This window comes from Mus pahari, chromosome 3 (assembly GCF_900095145.1).
Source record: "Mus pahari chromosome 3, PAHARI_EIJ_v1.1, whole genome shotgun sequence".
Classification (NCBI taxonomy): domain Eukaryota; kingdom Metazoa; phylum Chordata; class Mammalia; order Rodentia; family Muridae; genus Mus; species Mus pahari.
The window spans coordinates 127,934,269-127,953,524 of record NC_034592.1 but is presented as its reverse complement, the minus strand read 5'-3'; the positions used below and the strand labels follow the sequence as shown (position 1 = coordinate 127,953,524).

The following is a 19,256-nucleotide window of genomic DNA, read 5'->3' as shown; positions in this document are numbered from 1 at the left end:
TCCCAATATCCAACCCATACGACTTCCTTATTGTGTCTGAAATTATACCCATTCCTCTTCCTAGGTCTCCTTTAGTAATTCCTTGTCTACTCTTCAAGACCAGCAGTGCCTTGGCCCCCAAATGCGCCTCTGCTGAGCCTCCTCAGCAGACAGAACAAACCACAGTAAGCACTTTGAATGTGTCAGGTTCCATCCATGGCAGTTCTCTTCACAACATACTGACTTCCTGCAGGATAAAGCTATCACTCATCCATTTCGGAAGACCCCAGCCAAGCACTGTTAAACCTCTAGCTCAGGGCGTGCTCCTAAAGGGGAGTCCTTTGAGTCCCTTAACTTCTTACAGTCTTGACTTGTGTGTTCATCTGTTACTGCTGAACCCTAAAATATCCTTTGCCCTTACTGCAATTATTTTTACACCCCAAGGTATTCACTGAAGATTTCCGGAGCAAGCTAAGTTTGCTGGGTAATCTGCAAAGTAAATGGAGATAAGAGGATCTGCCCTGAATTGAGCAAGCAATGACTTATACAACTCATGTTGTTCAGTGAGCCAAATGTGATGGAAAGGGCTCCCCTCATGAGGCACATTTGCAGAGTCTCCCATGGGGCAGAGGTGCTCCTTGACATTACAGCTGTATCAACAGGCTATCTCTCTGGCCATACAGAAGGAATTTCCCCTTATCCTCTGCCCTGTGCTACACACATGTGGAACGCAGGAAGCAAGTTCAAGGTTAATGCATCAGGGTCTCCTCCTTCCAAGATTAGGATCCTGGGAAGGAGCCTGTGACGATCTTGGAAGCCAGCTTGAGATTAAACATAAGTTACTTCTCTGCTGTAATAAAAAAAAAACCCTGACCAAAGGTAAATCAAGGATGAAAGAGTTGATTTGCGTTTATGCTCAAAGAGAATCCATAACGGCAGTAGGTGGCCAGAGCAGGAAGTTGAGATATTACATCTTCAACCACAGACAGGAAGCAGATAGAGCAAATGAACTCTCAAAACCCACCTCCAGTTATGCACTTCCTCTCACAAGGCTCCACTTCCTAACAGTGCCACCAACTTACAGGGTCCATATGTTCATATGTGTGGTGAGCCCACAGGGACACATTTCTCATTCAAACAGCCACAAGCTATGTGGGTAGGTAATTCTTCTACTCTACACATTGTCGATCATGGCCTTGAAAGAATGGGCACTGACCTGGGTTTCTTGCCTAAATTCTAAAGTGCTGGGCCTAGGACGTGGGCAAAAAGAAACATCCTATATTAGGGACTACAAAGTGATAATCATGTCTATTCTTGTAAAGATGACATGTCTACTATAATAGCATGTGGTGTCCACTTTGTTTTCATGCCAGCCTGGAACTACTGACACAGGTAACAGGAGCCTTTCTGAGTGACCTGCCTGGCCTCGTGAAGGGCAAAGGAAATTGAGGATCCTTGGCATTCATCTGAGAAGGTAGACTTAGAGAGGAGGGCCCTGCCATATGCAGCTAGCAGCACCTCTGTGGGAGAATGAAAACCCTCACTGTTTGGGCCAAGACCAGGAATCTCATATCTCAGATGTCAGAGAAGCAGGCTTCTGTTAGCTGCTAGGGAAGTCTGGATCCCACTCAGTGCCTGGGATGCCTCAGCCCTGTGACAGTGGAGCCTCTGTGGTGCCGAAGATGGCATCCACATTAATTGCTCAGTGCACCCAATTCTCTGGAAGGGCAGGGAAGACTGCCAGCTTTCCAGGATTCTTATTTATTTGGTGTTTTTAGAGACAGTTTATTTTTTTTATTTTTATTTTTTTATTTTTTTTGCTAGAAGAAAACATTTCAAGCTTTTTGTCCCCAGGTAGGAGTGTGGTAAAAAAAGGAGTGGAAGAGTTGATTGCTTTTTCCTGGAAGGGGGTCAGCTCAAGTGACTCAAGGGTCTGGAGAAGTGAGCCATCTTGTCAGAAACCATGTGCAAAACGAAGACTTCAGAGTCTCACACTTGGGCCTGATGTGAATCCAGAGCCCAGAATATGACTACAGATTAGCTGTAGGTATAGATTGAAAATTAGTTGCTAGGTCCTCTTTCTTGGACCATTGTGGGCTTATGAGTACAACTGATATAACAGAAACGACCCAGCGTGGCTTCTGAGGCCAAATTCTAAAGCTCACAATACTTCTCCCTTGCTTGCCGTAGTCATTCCCATGCTAGAGTTCAGGCGTCCATGTAGAATCCCAACTTTCAGAGGCAACTCCACGGCAGAGAATACATGAAGGATGAAGGAGTTTTGGTTGATGGTTCTAGAGGAGCCCAGCAAAGCTCTGCTCCCAGATCCGAGCGTGAAGAAGCCCTCCGGAAGCATACCAAGTAGCTAGCCCAAGACATCCAAGTGAACTTGTGCCAGCCACATGAAAAAGGAGTCCCTCCATGCTCTTTCTGAATGGTTGACATGGAGAGCCCAACAAGGATGGGAACAGGACTCACTATGTTTAGGAAGTTTACTTTACAGTAACAAATAAAAATAAAGGAGATGGCAATAAGAACGTTTTGAGGCAGTAACATGCCTGGTCTAGACTTTGGCTGGAGTTTTCTTATTCTGAGGCCACTTCCTTAGATATGTCTTTACACACACACACACACACACACACACACACACACACACACACACCAGAAACCTCTCCAAATAGGAACAAGGTGAAGCAACTTAGGGCCACGTAGGGCCACTGTGTTTTTAGAGGATAGTGCAGGACAATGGTGTGAACTACAAAAGCAGGCGCAAGCTATATAGTTGATCACCTACTAAGGGCTAGGCATTGGATGTTATCACATTGAGTTCGATGACTGAGCAAATACTCTGTCTCTACTATGTGCCAAGAGTGGGTGTGAAAATGACTCCAGGTATGAAACAAAGTCCCTGTTCTCATAGGGAAGCTGACAGGCAACGAAAAAAGAAGTGGATAATGACAGATTACATGGAAGAAAATAAAGCATGTTAAGGGGGAACACTATGACACGAGGTCCACCTAAAATGGTGCTGTGTGAACACTGGCAGGATCAGGTTTGTTAGGAGAAATGTGACTTGAGAGTTCACGGAAACAAAACAAGACAACAGACAGATGTTGGGAGCCAGTCTTTAAGAGATGGCACATTGGGAGGTGGTCTGTTACCAGGTAGGTGGGCAGGCAGGAATGGAGCCTCTGTGGGCATTTTCGCTGTCTACCTACCTCTGTCCTTCAGTCCCTGCAGGCAAAGGCTCAAGAGGGGCCTACTTACACAGAACACGTGGAGGACCACTGCTCCTTGTCGTCGGTCTTCATTGGAGAAGATGTCCCTGGGGAACTCATGCAGGGCTAGGGAACAGAGAGAAAAGCAGCTCAGTACAGATGACCTTTCTCAGTACAGCTGATCTAGGACAGTGCCACTAACCCTGACTTCAGAGTCCTAGGTCTATGAATTTGCACAATAACAGAATGAAACAAACTAAAAAAAACTTCAAGTCTATGAGCCTCTAACTAGAATTTAGCATTTCCTTCAAACAAGATGCGACAAACTATGGTAATGTTAGCATGACCTCAGTCCCAGCTGCCAGTGCAAATTTTCATCTAGAGTTGTCCCTTGGTGTCCGTGAGAGATTGAATCTGGGATCTCAAGGACACCATATGGGCATGGTCAAGTCCCTTCTGGAAAATGGCATGGTATTTGCATATCATGACTCATAACTTTTCCTATAATGTAAATGGTATGCAAGTAGTCATCATGCTGTATTGTTTAGGGAATGATAAAGTCTGTACACAGGAACAATTAAATGTATTTCAATGGTAGTTGGTTGATCTGTGGTACAGGATACATGAATGTGGAGGGTGTGTTTCACTCTATCGAGGCAGCTCTGCCACATTGCTTTGGTGCTACAGTAGTTTGTACGACATCACTTGTGACCTTAAGTTTAAATGTGTGGCACACTCTTTTAATCATCTCAGAGGATTCAGCAGTTCTCTTGAGTTTGAGGTTAGCCTGATCTACATAGTGAGTTCTAGGTCAGCGAGTGCCACATAAGGGAACACTCATTCAAACAATACAAACTAAAACAAATAATAACAAAACAAAGCAAAAGTTAAATGAGGAAGCATGGAGCTAGTATTACAAACTTGTTTTCTAATATTCTAATATTCTCACTCAATGTGACTGGTTTTTATTTGTAATCCTACATACTTTATCACATGCAGTGAAAAGGGCTTTTCTGACCAGGGCAAGCAGGCTTCACCTTATAGGCTGATGAAGGGGCTGCTCTAAGCTGCTACTCACTGGCTTATTTCCCTCTCCCACTCCTACTGGCTTGGGACACTAGCACCTCTATCCTGCTCTGGAGTACTACTCTTCTTCCTGACCTGACCTACATTTGCCATGAGACTATGTAATTCAGGAAGCCGCAGACACCCGCCTGCCCTCATCCAGTCTTTGGCAGACAACACCAGCTAATGAAGTCGTCTGTCTCCCTTGGAGCTTGGTGATGTATCCTACTGTTTCTCTAGTGGGCAGTCAAGGTAATCATCACCAGAGGGCAGGGGCTGTAGACCAGGGATCATGAACTTAGGCTTGCCACACATCTTGTTTCGAGTAGAGTCAGAGACAAGGATTTGGGGGTGTGTAGTTTATCTGGATATGGCTGCAGTATACACAGTGAGTAAAGAAGGTAATGAGACCAGGGAGGTAGGGTAATCCCAGATGACCATGGCAGATGCCAGGGCCCATTTCTTCAGGGCAACCCTGAAGCTCTCATAGAAATTACCTCAGGATCATGGCTCAGTAGCTAGGCAATTTGTCCCAGATACAAGCCACTGGCCACTTCTTACAAATACTGAGTCTTCTGTTTCTAAGGTAAGACTGCAGTAAAGCGGCCTGTGGCCATAGGTCAGATGTATAAGGTATTTGTGCCAGAATGAACATCTGTGCACATCTGTATAGAGAGTAAAGCTCACCTTTTAAAGTACACCAAGGAGAAGAGTTAAAAGTACTGATTACTTATTTGAAATATGTCCATTCTCTCATTATCTTCCTTATAGTATCTACATAGATATGAGATATTAATTAGCTTGGGAGTATCAATCACTTCATGATGCATATCTAGGCTCCTAATGGAAGTAGTGCAAAAGCTTCACACATTCAGTAGAAACTATCCTTTGAATTTTGAGTGTTGGTTAGACCCAGGGCTTTCAATATGTGGTAAGGGACTCTCCAGGAGGCCTAACTACAGAGGAATGTCAGTGTCCTGAGCATGTTTGAAGTGGGCTGGGTCAAGTTGGGACTGTGGTAAGCTAAGTGTACTAAATTGCCACACACACTCCAGTAAAGTCTGTGTGGTAAGTCCAAAAGCTTGGCCGCAGTCCTGAGGCAAAAAGTTTCGTGGAAACTTGTCTCCTAGAGAGTCTCTGGTGTCCCATAGCCAGATTTGTCCCTGCAATAATGTGGAGGGTCTTGCACGCTTTCTTGCAGTATTTTGCTGGATAAGAGCTAAAAATCTCAGGGCTAGTTTAACAAAGTAAACTTAGAATAACAGCTAAGTCACTCCCATATGCAGGAATTTACAATGGTCTCAGAGGAAGGTGGGTTGTGGTATAAGGAGGAAGTAGAGTATTGTATTTTTCATGAAAAGGTTAGTAGAACAGAACTTCCCTGGTACAATTTTTTCACTAGGCCCAGAGGAATAACATAGTTAGGTATTTACTAAGGGACCCCTGGTGAATTGCACCTGCGCATATTAGCCCTTTCACCTGGATCCTGTGAATACCCGATTTTAGATATGGTTGATCTTATCTCAGTTGTACCTGGTTCCTGTTAGCTTTTATGTAATGCATTTTCTCTGTTTTGTGTAAAGAACTATTATGCATCTTGATGTAACTTGGCTGATGTATCTCCTACCTTCCTTGTTTTTCTTCTGTATTATAAGTCTGATGCTTGCTTTGAAAAATTACATTCAGATCAATACTCCCTTGTGTTCACATCTATTTGTCACTTGCTACAGACTCCTTGCCCACCTGAATGCTGGAGCCCTGATTCTCCTGCAGGTTGAGGGACCAGTCTGTGGCACTAAATATACAACCAAAGATAGGTTACTGGATCATAACCTTATTGTATGTTAAAGAGTATGTGTGAATGTGTGTTTGTGTGTGTGTGCATGTGTGTGTGTGTAGAAAAACTTATCAAGGTATTTTTGAGCTCAAACACATATAATTAACTAACTTAGTGCATACTAGTGCATACAAAAAACAAACTCATAATTTTTATATGTTTGTGTTTATCAATGATATCTCAATGAAGTTTTTTTGTTTTTTGTTTTTTTGTTCGTTTGTTTTTGCTAGGTTTGTCTGTAAGTTACTAGTTAATCACACTTGTTAGTTGTAGCCTATCCTTAGGATGATGAAATAGGAGGTTAGGAATGATAAGAATATCCTAGACACTTCAAGCATGTTTCTATAAGGATACCCTTTAAAACATGCCACATTGAAGTCTCCTGATTAATGACAAACAAGAGGGACCTTGGAAGATTTCACCTTGTAGACCACTGTGAAGCTACAATTGTAGAAATGTCAATGAGAAGACAAATGTCTACAAAATAAGCTGAAAGTTGATATCAAGCCCTAGGCTCTGCAATGCTGCCAACTATTTTTATTGAACAGTCTCAATTCCTGCACCTTCCGTCTATCAGCCTAATACTTCTGGTTTGCAGTACCTTTGTTGGTTTGGGTACCATGAAGGAAGCTCTCTAGGATTCCTAGGAAGAAACCATTTGCTTTGATACCTCTCTGACAATGACAGTATCTGCATGGAGGATTTCTGTTGCCATCCTCAGTTCCCACCTTTGACTTTTTTTGAGTTTTTCCAATGTAGAAGGAGTTGAGCCTCAGTAATTACCCTCTATCTTCCATATTTCCCTACATTTCCCTAAAATTAAAGAAAGTGTGAGTCACAAACTGTGAAAAAAGTTCCTTTATGACCACTATCCAAACTCAGGAGATTGGGAAGGGGAAAGGGAGAGGGAAAGCTCTTCAAAGACATCTGGTCCCATGTCTTTCAGCATAGTAACCGGCTCCTGTGTCTTCTGCTTGACCAGACCTGGGGCTCCAGTTTTTGGTTCTGAAGAGATGACAATAACTGTTCATACCATTCTAGCTTCTCTGGAGAGAATTCTTCTTCCATTGCATTCCTCTTAGGGTTATTTAGCTTTGTATAAAGTTTTTGGCAGCTGGGGTTTGCATTAGGTTAGCTAGTGATAAACCCCAATGAGCCAAAACCATGGCTCTGGGGACAGGAGGGAGGCCAAAAGGCATGTGATGATGAGGGTGGTGCACACCTATTATCGCCTGCCTCAGGCAGGCTCTACACATTTCACCATACCCCAACCATTCCTTTTAATTCCTGCAAAAGCCATTAATTGCATTCTGTACATAAGAAAGCTAAGGGACAAAATTATCGGGTTGCATATGTGGAGACTCTGAATTTTAAGTCTTCAGGTCAGGGCCATGCTCCAGTCAATTTAGAGCCAATATATCCCAAAGAGCCATCTTCTGCATTTCTGACACTTACTCATGGTATTACCCTGTGATCTCTTCTCACGACTTCCTCCTTCATCAGGTCTGAGCTGATGTAAATTCAGCAGAGGACAACACATGGCTTGATTCTCCATTGACTTTTCTATCCTCAGTGTCACTGACACGAGATGTCCCATCACTGGCTAGTTATAGCGTTTAAGGAGCACAACTTATGGTCCTCCAACTCTCAGACTGATAGGATACCAAGTTAACTTACTGCTTACAACAGCTCTCAGAGAAGAGTTAAAAAGACAGTAGACTACCTTGAGAAGCAACCAAAAGGATCACATGTGGGAGCTGTTGAGTAAGACTCCCAACTCATGGCAGAGTAGAGACAGACAGAGGTGGTGGGGGTCATTTTGTCATAAATGTGTGGCAACCATCTATTTCCTGAACTTTCTGCCCAGCATAAATAATATGCCTTTAATCAAGAACAGGCTTAGGGCAGCATATGGAGGGGGCTAAGGCTGCATAGGAGACACCACGGGAAAGGAAGAAGTAGGTGTGAATTTGTATCTACCATGAGTCCAAATAAGCACCAGCTTGTCCATAGTAGCTTCACTACCACATGGATATGGTAAGAGATCAGAGTGGGACAGCTTCATCAAGGGCTCCATGTCATTAAGATTAAACTTTGGTTTCTGAATACTTAGCATTTTGATTTTAAGTCTCCTTGAAAGTCATCAAATAGCTACTGGTGAGTAAAAGTTCAGTGAAAATAAGTACCTCAGAGTGGTTTGCTTTGGATACTGGAAGAGTATATTAGTGGTCTCCATGTATAGCTTACACCTGGACCTGCCTGAAAATCCTGGGCAAAACCCTGCTGGAGACCACATTCTGAGTGAAGCAGGACCCAAAGACATGACTGCATATTAGCCTTTGCTAATTAGCCTGAGGGGAAGCCCAGGTCCTGGACACACATGACAGAAAAGATGTAACTGCAGAAATAAGTTCACTGTCTTTATTCCTTTTGTATGCATAAGTCCTCCACTTTCGTAACTAGGAATTGGTATCATGGTAATATACTGAGCCTAATCTCTGATCTATTACCAGTTTCGAGTTCCCAGCTCTTGGTTAAAGATGTATTTCCCTTTAGAACACCTAATTGGTTATGAAAAAAATGTATGAAAATTCTCTGTGAAGTGGTGGTTGTCATAATTCCATCACAACACACAACAGAGTCTGGGAGCAGAGCAACTTGCCAGTGGTGGAGCTTCCTTGGTAAAATGATGTGATTTTCCCATGGTGAGATGAAGTAGGGGAGAAGGATGGGGAATACAGAAGTGAGTCAATCAAGTGCTTTCAAAATAACTTGTTTCAAGATCACCCTTAAGAAGATTTTTAAAAAAATAGTAGTCATGTAAAAAGAACAACCAGGTTAGAGATTCTCCTAGGATGTGTCACCTGACATCAATCACATACAAGCTGAGTATAGCCTCTGGTGATTTGAACAGGAATGGCTTCCAGAGACTCATGTGTTTGAATGCTTGCCCCATGGGAGTGGCACTATTAGGAGTTGGGGCCTTATTGGACTAGGTGTACCTTTGGTGGAGGAAGGCACCACGATGGGGAGGGACTTGAGGTCTCATGCTCAAGCTATGACCAGTGTGGGTTGTCACTTCCTTCTGCCTGCAGATTCAGATGTAGAACTCTCAGCTACCCCGCTAGCACCACATCTGCCTGGAGCCACCATGCTTCCCACCATGACGACAATGGACTAAACCTCTGAACTTGTAAGCCAGAGAAGGTTAAATGCTTTCCTTTATAAGAGTTGCTGTGGTCATGGTGTTTCTTCACAGCAATAGAAACCTTAACTAAGACATAGCTCTTCTCTGGGCTAATGAGGACATGATGATGGTTGTCTCAAGTTTACTCTGGTATCTCTTACAAGGAACGGGAACTTGCATGCTACCATTTCAGCTACCAACTTGCTCACAGATCGAGTAGAACACGCTTGAGTTACCAACTGTGGAGTCAGTGGATCCAGGGGCTCAGAGGCTCTCCATGGCTTAGCATGATTCCAAGGCACTGATTACTCAAAAATCTTGACTAGCCTTGTGCTGGTCAAGGTAATTATTTTCCTGGGTCAAAAAGAAAGCCTAAGTCAGAGTCACAGACGGTATATACAAAAGTCATCTGCATATTGGTGTCATCCTTCCCAGTGCCTGCTGCAGTCTGTGAAAAAAGAATACCACAGGCTACATGGCTCAAATGAGAGATGTTTGCTTTTCCCAGTTCTGGAGGATGGAATGCTGGTATTGAGGAGCCAATGTGGTCAATTGCTCATGAGGGCATCTTCCCGGAGTACAGCAATTCACCTTCTGACTCTATCTTTGCGCATCAAATTGGAGGGAGCATGGGTCTCTTCTTAGTTACATATTTATCTGTGCATGCTGGACACACGCTCTATTGAACTAGATCCCAGCCCTTGGTTTTAGGATAGGAACTGTTAGGAAGCCGAGCCTGGCTTTGAACATACCATGTAGTCAGAGCTGGCCTCAAGCTTGTTTGTCCTCTTCCCTTAGCCTTCCTTTTAAGATTACAAATGTGAACCACCATGCCAGGTTCTTTTCCTCTTTATATTGGCCACCAATCCCATCTTGAATATTCTATTTTATGATTCTTCTCATCTTAATTATCTTCCAAAAGTTTCACCTCTGAAAACCACCACACTGGTAGAATCTTTATTATTTAAATCTGGGAGGGGGACACAAACACATGACAGACAGCCTATGGCATATCCCAAAGCCCCTTTATATAAGAACTAGAAAAGAGGATTTTTCAGTGTATCCATAGTGTATAGGCACAGAGAGCCAGGTATTAATAGATACACATTGGTTTTTGACCCATAAGAGTAAAGCATGGCGACAGGAGACAGAAGGGAAAATCGCTGACCGAGCTTAAAGTCAAATTAGACTGCCATTGAAACTTTCCTTTTGAATCCAGTACAGTGCAGTCCACAGAATAGGACTTCTTACACTGTCAACCAGAGTTCAACATGTTCTTATAGTGAACATTTGATGCCACCATGCCAGAAGCTGAGTGGACTCATTTGTAAATGGCACTGTCAGATGTCCCTGGCTGTAAACACCGAACAAGGAAAAACGATTGTCACCAGAGGTCTATCATGCTGTTTTTTTTTTTTTTTGGGGGGGGGGAGGATCCCCAACAGTATCCTTTGCCTCTGTTTGCCTACCGATCATTGGGATGGTAGCCTCTCAGGGATCTTTGTATGGCTTCCTCCAGTCCTAGCACATAGTATGATCTAGAGATCATAGCAGAAGCTTTGCTTCCATGAAACAGACAAAGAACTCTGAAGAGAGTAGCTGTTGGTCATGGTGTTGGGAGAAGGTAGGTTGGCTTTGCCTCACTGGCCACACAGTTCAGGGAAAAGTGGACAATAGCAGCTAAGCCCCTTCCACAGACACAAGGCAAACTCTCCATGTGGACAATACTCTAGGACCTTGCATATATATGAGTGTGGGAAATAGTGTTTATAGAATAGCTAAAGCTTCCCATGAGGAGCACGTGAAAGCAGAGGGGTACACTCAGATGGAAGGCTCTGCTGGTAGTCCCTGGCTTCAATTCCCTTGTCTGTAAATAGACTAGACAGTGAAGACCCTCCAGGACCCCCCACAACTTCCTTAGAGTAGATGTGTGGTATGAGTCATCATGTGAGGCTGTGTTTCTCATGACGCATGCAAAAGAACAAGGACCATTTCTGTGGATAGAGGGAGGATGCTCATTGCCTGGCAGAACATGACAGACAGCTATGGTTTTCATAAGCTTCTACAGAATGGAATGGAGACCAGGGTTCAATCCCACCTATGCTTCATAGAGCCAGCTCTCCTTCATTAGTAGGAGGGCACATCAGTGTCATCTTTGTATAATTTCTGTGATGAGTATAAGCAATATATGTGAAATTCATACTATCAAGCTTTCTGGACCTATCTTGCCTATTCTTAATACAATGATAACATAAGTTCCTGGTGTGGCACAAGGCAGAGGGTGCATTCATCTTTGGCCTTGGTATGGAAATCCACCTATTTCTAATTCCAGCTTGCCTTTTCAAGCTTGTTCATCCTTGTTTTCAAGGATGGAAGTTGGTCCATGAGATGTGCATATGATTTCTATGTTCTGGATGTGGGCCCATGTAGCACACTGGTGTAGCTTCACCCAGCTGAGAGCTTCCCCCTCTGTAGCTTCTGACTATTTCAGCTCTTCTTTTTATTCTCTGCAATTTTCTTTCCAGTATATTCTGCCAGTCTGGGGACCAGCAACAGTATCAATGCTGTTCCCATGGAAACTACAGGGCCCTGACTGGAGTAGATCCCTCTTTCCATGGCAACAGCAATCAGTGTCCTTCTGTCTGTCTCCTGGCTGCATTCATTCTCAGGCCTAAGAGTGATAAATCTAATGGAGAAGTACAAAGAGATAGGAAGTATTTTGTTTAGTTTGAAAGAAAAAAATATTAGTTTAGACACGAACACCATCTTTAGACAACCTTGTCATATTTTGATCAAGAAACAGCCAAGGATGGACGTGGACCTTCTGGGTTATGTTTGAATCAAATGTTTAATATAAGAGCTTGTTGCACTCTAGCTGGGGGAGAAGAGACTCATACATCCACTTGATTGCAAGCTACTCAATATGTTCTATTGATACAGCTTTGGTGAGTTGTCACCTATGTTCAGATGGGGCTTTTTGGTGATACCCAAGTGACATTCATGTTCCCGTAGTAACCCAGATAACTGTATTGGCTCACCAAGCTTGTTTCAGACACAACTATTTATTTGGTTCGTTGTCATCTTCTCTTTCTGGGCAGATGGATAGAAATGGACTTTCTAGGCAGTCCCACAAGAGGGCAGATCCTTTGTCATGTCTGGACAAATAGAATCATGGCTTCTGCACTCACCAGAACACCAGACACTTGTGAACAATCTTTTCATGACAAAGCACCCAGTGCAAATTCGTTCAGTACCCACCAAAGTGGGATCCGAATGTCGCCTTGCTCTTTCATACAGTGGCGGGTGACTTTACACTACTGTCTCAGAGAGCACTGACTGTCTTAATGATTGTCCTTCCTTAACCCAGTAAAACCTACAACTCCCACTTTTCCTGGCTGGAACATTCTGGACTCAGGCAGGTATAGTATTTACTTGGCTTTGCACAAAGTCTTCTCTGACTCTTTCTGTAGCCCCATTGTGCCACAGCAGCATCAATTAAATGATTTTCCAGCTGCATTATATTTCTTGCTATGAATGTATACCTTTGCTTCAGGGACACTGTGAGCTTCCTGAGGACAGGAACCCTGCCATTTCTCTCTCTATTGCCAACACCCACCAGGCAAGGATCCATGGAAATGAACTAAATGTCAAGAGGATGGAAGTGTGAATAAACAGAGGCCCCTTTCCCAGGAGGTGGCTTTTGTATAAACACAGGACAAAATTACAAACTGGGAAATGTTGTTGGAAGGGACATTTCAGTAAAACTCTCAACAACTCCATCCCAACCCCACTGCCCATTAGAACTGTTCATAAATATCCCTTTTCTTTCTGTTCCAGTGACTTGGAAAGGGGCCTTTCTACAAGCCCTTCAAGGGTGGGCGTGACCGGGAAACTAGTCTGGCTAGTGAAATAGAAGCACAATTCCAGTTGTATGTGGCTTTGACACTCAGTGCTCAGCTCACCAGCTTGTATTGTCTTGGTGACCCGGAAAACACAGCAGGATGAATCCCCTATTCAGCTGGATCTGCTTGTGGTATTTCAGAGTCCCCATTCCCTGCATGCCACATTTTGTCTAAGCAGTGGGCATAAAAGCAACAACTTGTTTTTTTTGTCCTTGTAGAGATTTTGGAGATCCTCATTACCCAGAATATCGTAATCCCTTGTGAGTAGCAAGAAGTTAGCAAGGCATGCAGCACCTTGTGACTTTTTTTTTTCCTAGGTAAGATCTTGGCTGGCAGAAAAATTTGGTTGTTTTCCTGTCTTCTTTACTAGACTGGGTAAGGTGGTTAGGTTATAGAATATTTATTTTTCTTAGTCTTCCTAGTGCTTATCAAATTCACTTTAGCAACCCATTGCTCATAAACAAGGGTTCCTGAACAAAATAATGCATGAGGGAACCTGTGTGAAAAGATCTACAGGCTGAACATCCTTTATCTGAAACACTAGGGAGCCACAAAGCCACAATTTAGGACTTCGGAATACTCACCTATGTATAATGAGATAGCTTGGTGTTAGAACCCAAATCAGAACAGAAAATTCACCAACACTTCATAAGCATCTTAGGCATACATCATGGAACAATTTTTTTTTTGAGGGAATTCATTTCGCTTATTTATTTGCCATGGATTTTGTATAATTTTATAAGAACAGCACTTTGTGCAGACATTGACAGTGCAACTTGCTTGCGGAGAATGCCACTAAGAGTCACGGAACAAGTTTTATAGAGTATTTTAAACTGGTGTGAGAAAACCAAGATTCATACTGGGAAAATTCCACGTCATGTTATTGCTTGAAAGCTTTCAGATTTGGTGCTTGGATTTGTTCAAACTGTCTATATACAAATTCATTTTCTGAATGTTTAGTCTCTGTGGGTGTATTAGAGATATTTTGATGGTTTTTGTGTGTGTGTATATAGATGTGTTTATAGGTTTGTGTGTGTGTGTGTGTATGTGTATGTATACTTGTATGCATGTGGAACATAGAGAATAAACCTGGAGAATTACTTAAGGTGTTATTTCTCAGACATCAGCTACATTTATTTTGTTTTGTTTGTTGGTTGGTTGGCTTGTCTTGAGTTGCTTGCTGACATGAAACTTGCCAAGTAATCTAGGCTGACTAGACAGTGAGACCCAAGGATCGTCTGTTTCTTTCTCTCCAAAGTTGGGGTTTCAAATGCACTCTACTGTACCCAGATTTTTTTTAATGTGGGTTTTGGGGAATCTAGCTCAAATCCTTGTGTTTGCAGGGCTTTTCCCTGAATGAACCCTTTCATTATGACTCTATTTTCTTATTCTCGGGTTAAGCAAGCTCCAGGAATGAGCATAGGAGGGCAAGATTCCAGCTAAGCATGATGCTGGATATCTAGGCACTGTAGTTTACTCCGAGAGCTTTGGAATTTGTGTTTGGTTCTGAGGACCATGACTTAATTGTTTTTATTAAGACATTGTTACTATCTAAATGTGTATCAAGTTATCACCCTGAAGGAACCCAGTTTCAAAGAAGCAAAGGAATCAAGGTTCTCATCATTGGCGCTGGGTGGAGACATGGCCAAGCTGAGAGAAAGTATGTGCTCAAGTCTTGAATTCATCCTGGCAATTGCAGTATCCTTAACTTAAGGACCAAGCTAATCTTCTAACGTCTATATCAAACGGATCATATCTAGTCATCTATCTATCTATAATCTATCTATATCTATCTAGTCCTCATCCTCAGATCACATCACTAGCTGTGCGGCTGGCAAATCTTCTTCGGTCCTTTTCTTTTCGTGGTGCTGAAACTGACTTAACACACATAACAAGTTGGTTTCCACTTCAGAGTTCTTTTTCTCATGTCCACATTGGCAGGAAATTTTACATAATCATCCCACAAGCTTTTCTCCTGGAAGGGAACAGACATTCTTTGGAACTGAAGAACCTTGATCATTCATTACGTAGATGTTTGGCCTGGCAGAGCAATGAAATATAATTTGATGAACAAGAAACATATTTTTTTATAATAATATAAAAAAACATGGCATTAGTGCTGCTTGTATCTCTGGACCAGTGGCTACTGCAGAAAATGTGGTGATCTCATGATTCACTGTCAGAAGACCACAAACACAGTAGCAGAAAGGAGGCCTATTTGCAGGTGACATGTTGCATTTTCATTGATCACGAGGGACTGTCAAATTTGTGTATGTAAAGAATTCTCATTAAAGAAAATAAAATACTAAAGGGAACCATGGCTGTAGAATTCAGAACTGTGTGTCTTTCTTGGACTTCTTGGTTCCTCAAGAGGTTCTTTGGTGCCAAAGTCAAACACAATGTTTAAATGGATGACCCGTGGTCCTGTCCGAGTTCTGTGTCCTTGCTGTTCTCATGTTTGCTTGGTGATCTAGAGACACTCAGACCAAGAAGTTGATGTACCCATAAACCTGCTTAATGACTCTTTTTTTTTTTTAAATAAATGTACTTTTATTTTCTTATTAGATATTTTCTTTATTTACATTTCAAATGCTATCCCGAAAGTTCCCTATACCCTCCCCCCGCCCCTGCTCCCCTACCCACCCACTCTCACTTCTTGGCCCTGGCATTCCCTTGTGCTGGGTCATATAAAGTTTGCAAGACCAAGGGGCCTCTCTTCCCAATGATGGCCGATTAGGCCATTTTCTGCTACATATGCAGCTAGAGACATGAGCTAAGGAGGTACTGGTTAGTTCATATTGTTGTTCCACCTACAGGGTTGCAGCCCCCTTCAGCTCCTTGGGTACTTTCTCTAGCTCCTCCATTGGGGGCCCTGTGTTCCATCCAATAGCTGACTGTGAGCGTCCACTTCTGTGTTTGCCAGGTACTGGCATAGCCTCACAAGAGGCCTCTATATCAGGGTCCCTTCAGCAGAATCTTGNTGGCATGTGCATTAGTATCTGGGTTTGGTTGTTGATGATGGGATGGATCCCCAGATGGGGTAGTCTCTGGATAGTCCATCCTTACATCTTATAAATTTTGTCTCTGTACCTACATCCTTTCATGGGTATTTTGTTCCTTATTCTAAGGAGGAATGAAGTATCCACAAGATGGTCTTCGTGCTTGATTTGGTGATAACCCTGCCCAGTACCTTAGTACTGCTGGAAAGGAGGAGGAATTTGCTGTTTTTTTTTTTTTTTTTTTAAAAGAAAACCATGCTTAAAATAGTTCTTTTAGAAAGTAATACTACTCTGCAGGAATCCACATTTAACATTTTCCCTCTTTTAAGCATTTGATTTATAAAAGATGAAGTGCGTATGTTAAGTGACTGGAGGTTTCAAAACCAGTGACATTTTTAAATGTTAAATCGCCAAATCTCAGAGCTAAGAGTAACCTTTAGTGTTCTATCAGTCCACAGATGGGAAAGTAAGAACTGAAGAATTTGGTGAGAAGCAGCACAAAGGTTTCCCTCTGTCTCATTTCAAAGCCTGCTCTTTTTGTTTCTCCATGCTGTTTCAGCGATAGAAAACAAAGCTCAGCTCTTACCATCAGTTGACTAGCACTGACTGGCTGAGCATGTGTGATAGATCCAGTGTGTTTACACTATCATCTATGGTTATGAGAATGGAAATGAGGACTTACATGCTCTTTTACACTGCAGGTGTGTAGACAGAGCCCTAACCCGCACGGATGACTGGCATTAGTCCTGATAACAGTGATGCCTGGCACTTCTTTGGCTCTGTACTTTTAGAAAGCACAGTCTACATAATAGGAGAGAAAAGCCGAAAAGTGTTTTGATGTGATCCCTAGAGTCATCAAGTATATTCAAGCATATGGAATAGGTTTTACGACCCATAAATAGTTGCTTGAAACTTATGATAATAAAGGAAATGTCTAAGAAAACTTATATTCAGTTAGAAGACAAAATATCAGTGAATCATTTACACCTTAATTTTGTACTTGGCCTGTTCCTTCATGGTAAAATTTAGTTGCTATCTTCAGATGATCATCTTCCCCCTTATATCAGCTATTACATATCTCTTGACCACTTGCATATACTTGTGGACCAAAACATTAAAGAATCTACTAGTCGCATGTGGGACTCCTCTTAGACGAGATTTAAATTCAAGCATTTGTTTTTCTTTCTTAGATAAGTAAGTTTCTGTGTTCAAAGTCTACATTCCAAATATCATAGGTCTATCTGTTAGAAAACACCTGTCAATCAATATGATTGGCTACTAAGAGAAGACAGTAATGAACCAAACTACCAAGAGTAGGAACCAATGACAGAAGAAATGCTGTTGGGAGGGCTCTGTCTAGTCAGCATGGGGTAGACAAGTTCAAAAGAGTAGGCTTTAGAATCTACTTGATGGGTGCCTAGTATGTTTTGGCCGTAAGTGCATCTTCAGAGGTGATGTATTGAGGAGGCTTTGGGTTCTGTTATCTTCTGGAGAGTGAAGAATTCTGTTCTAACAGGAAGGTGAATGAGTGAAGGTCTGGCTCCTCTGGTAGTTTGTGGATTATAGGCTTTGGTGGAGTTTTTAGAGGGTCATATCTAATTGTAGTGTTAATGTTATTCTAACAAGCCTGCCTGGATCATGCTCCTGGGTCATTGTGAGATTTTGAAGGAAAGTTTAAGCTATTAAGAGACTTCAGTTTGAGAACGTATTCCTTTGTCCGCCCAGGCCATCAGTCTTTCAAGTGCTGCTTCTTTCCACTTGGAACTTCTATGAGATGATTGGAAATCCCCTAGCAGTTCAGGGGTCCATGCATAAGGACTGGAGAATATATGTTTATCCTAGAACTCTGTTTTGTGACTTCCCCTTAACTGACAACAGTTGTGGGAGCTGCAAACTGTAATCTCCAACGTCCTGACTCAGTCGAGATGATGGCTTTCTGTTTGGGTTTGGTACCTAACAGACCACACATAGGGGAAACCTCCCAAGGGGAAAAGCTGACTGACACTCCAACCAGAAATGACTTCCTGCCTTCAGGTTTCCTATTCCTGCTTTCTATATTTACCATCAAGATCATTTAAGCAATGATCATTTCAGCATTTCATCAAGTGTTCATAATAGCTTCTAATAGGAGTTGGTCTGCTATTATCCATTGTATCACAACTGCAAGTCAAAAGCCCAGATGCTATTTTTCATCATTACATGCTGCAAAATCAATTTACAATAAAGCAAATATACCTGAGGTTCAAAACCTCTGTTATTAGCCACATTAAGTCAGCTGTGGAACTAATGCTGCTTGTAGTAACACTCTAACCTAATACTAAGTAAGGCTGTAGAGACATAGGGGAAGTGAGGTTAAGGGTTAGGCTGTCAAGATAGGATTGGAGGCCTGAAAGATAACCTAGTTTCACACTGCATTATATGGCTAAAGTTATGACCAGACAGAGCAACATTTGGTTTGGAGGTTGGGGCGGGGTCCTACAGGAAGAGACATTGTAGCTCTCCAAAGCCTTTGGCTATAAATATTTCAAGGTCAAGCCATCGAAAGAAGCATCTGTGGAAATTCTGATGTCTTTGACAGGCAATGCCCCAAGGCTTAGATGCAAGAGTGTATGTTCAAAGGCAAAACAGTGTTGGCTACCATCTATAGTTAAGGAAACAGAGTTGAACTCTTTTGGAATCTGGGGGCTGTCTTCTATGTTTCCTGTAAGTGTCATATTTTGATGTCCCACGTGAGGTTGGTAAATTGAAATTCACAGCAATAGAAGGCAGGTGTTTAATAAATGCTTTTCAAGTCCAGACAAATCTGTGAAGCCTTATACAAAGGAAGCAGAGACAGGAAGCAAATGACAAAGTCTAGCTCTTACATAAAGCACAGAAGGGTGTTAATGTTTGAATTATTGTAAAGAAAAATTCTGACTCATTCTTCATTTAGTTGAGACATAGGTAATAAATGTGACCATTTTTTTTTTGTTGTTGTTCAAAGGAAAGAGGCAAAGACAGCACAAGGTGGAAGGGAAAGGTTTCATATCTTTGTGTCAGAAACTCTCTCCCATCACCCTGACCTCTGGG

The 19,256-nt window shown here is 42.3% G+C and overlaps 1 protein-coding gene across 1 annotated transcript in view; it reads right to left on the bottom strand.

The window, feature by feature from the left end:
- Slc24a3 (solute carrier family 24 member 3) overlaps positions 1 to 19,256 on the bottom strand; it is a 469,023-nt gene that overhangs the window by 186,340 nt on the left and 263,427 nt on the right. Inside the window, exon 3 of the mRNA XM_029535751.1 lies at positions 3,247 to 3,323. Coding sequence (XP_029391611.1) covers positions 3,247 to 3,323 — 77 coding nt within the window. The remainder of the gene's footprint in view (positions 1 to 3,246; positions 3,324 to 19,256) is intronic.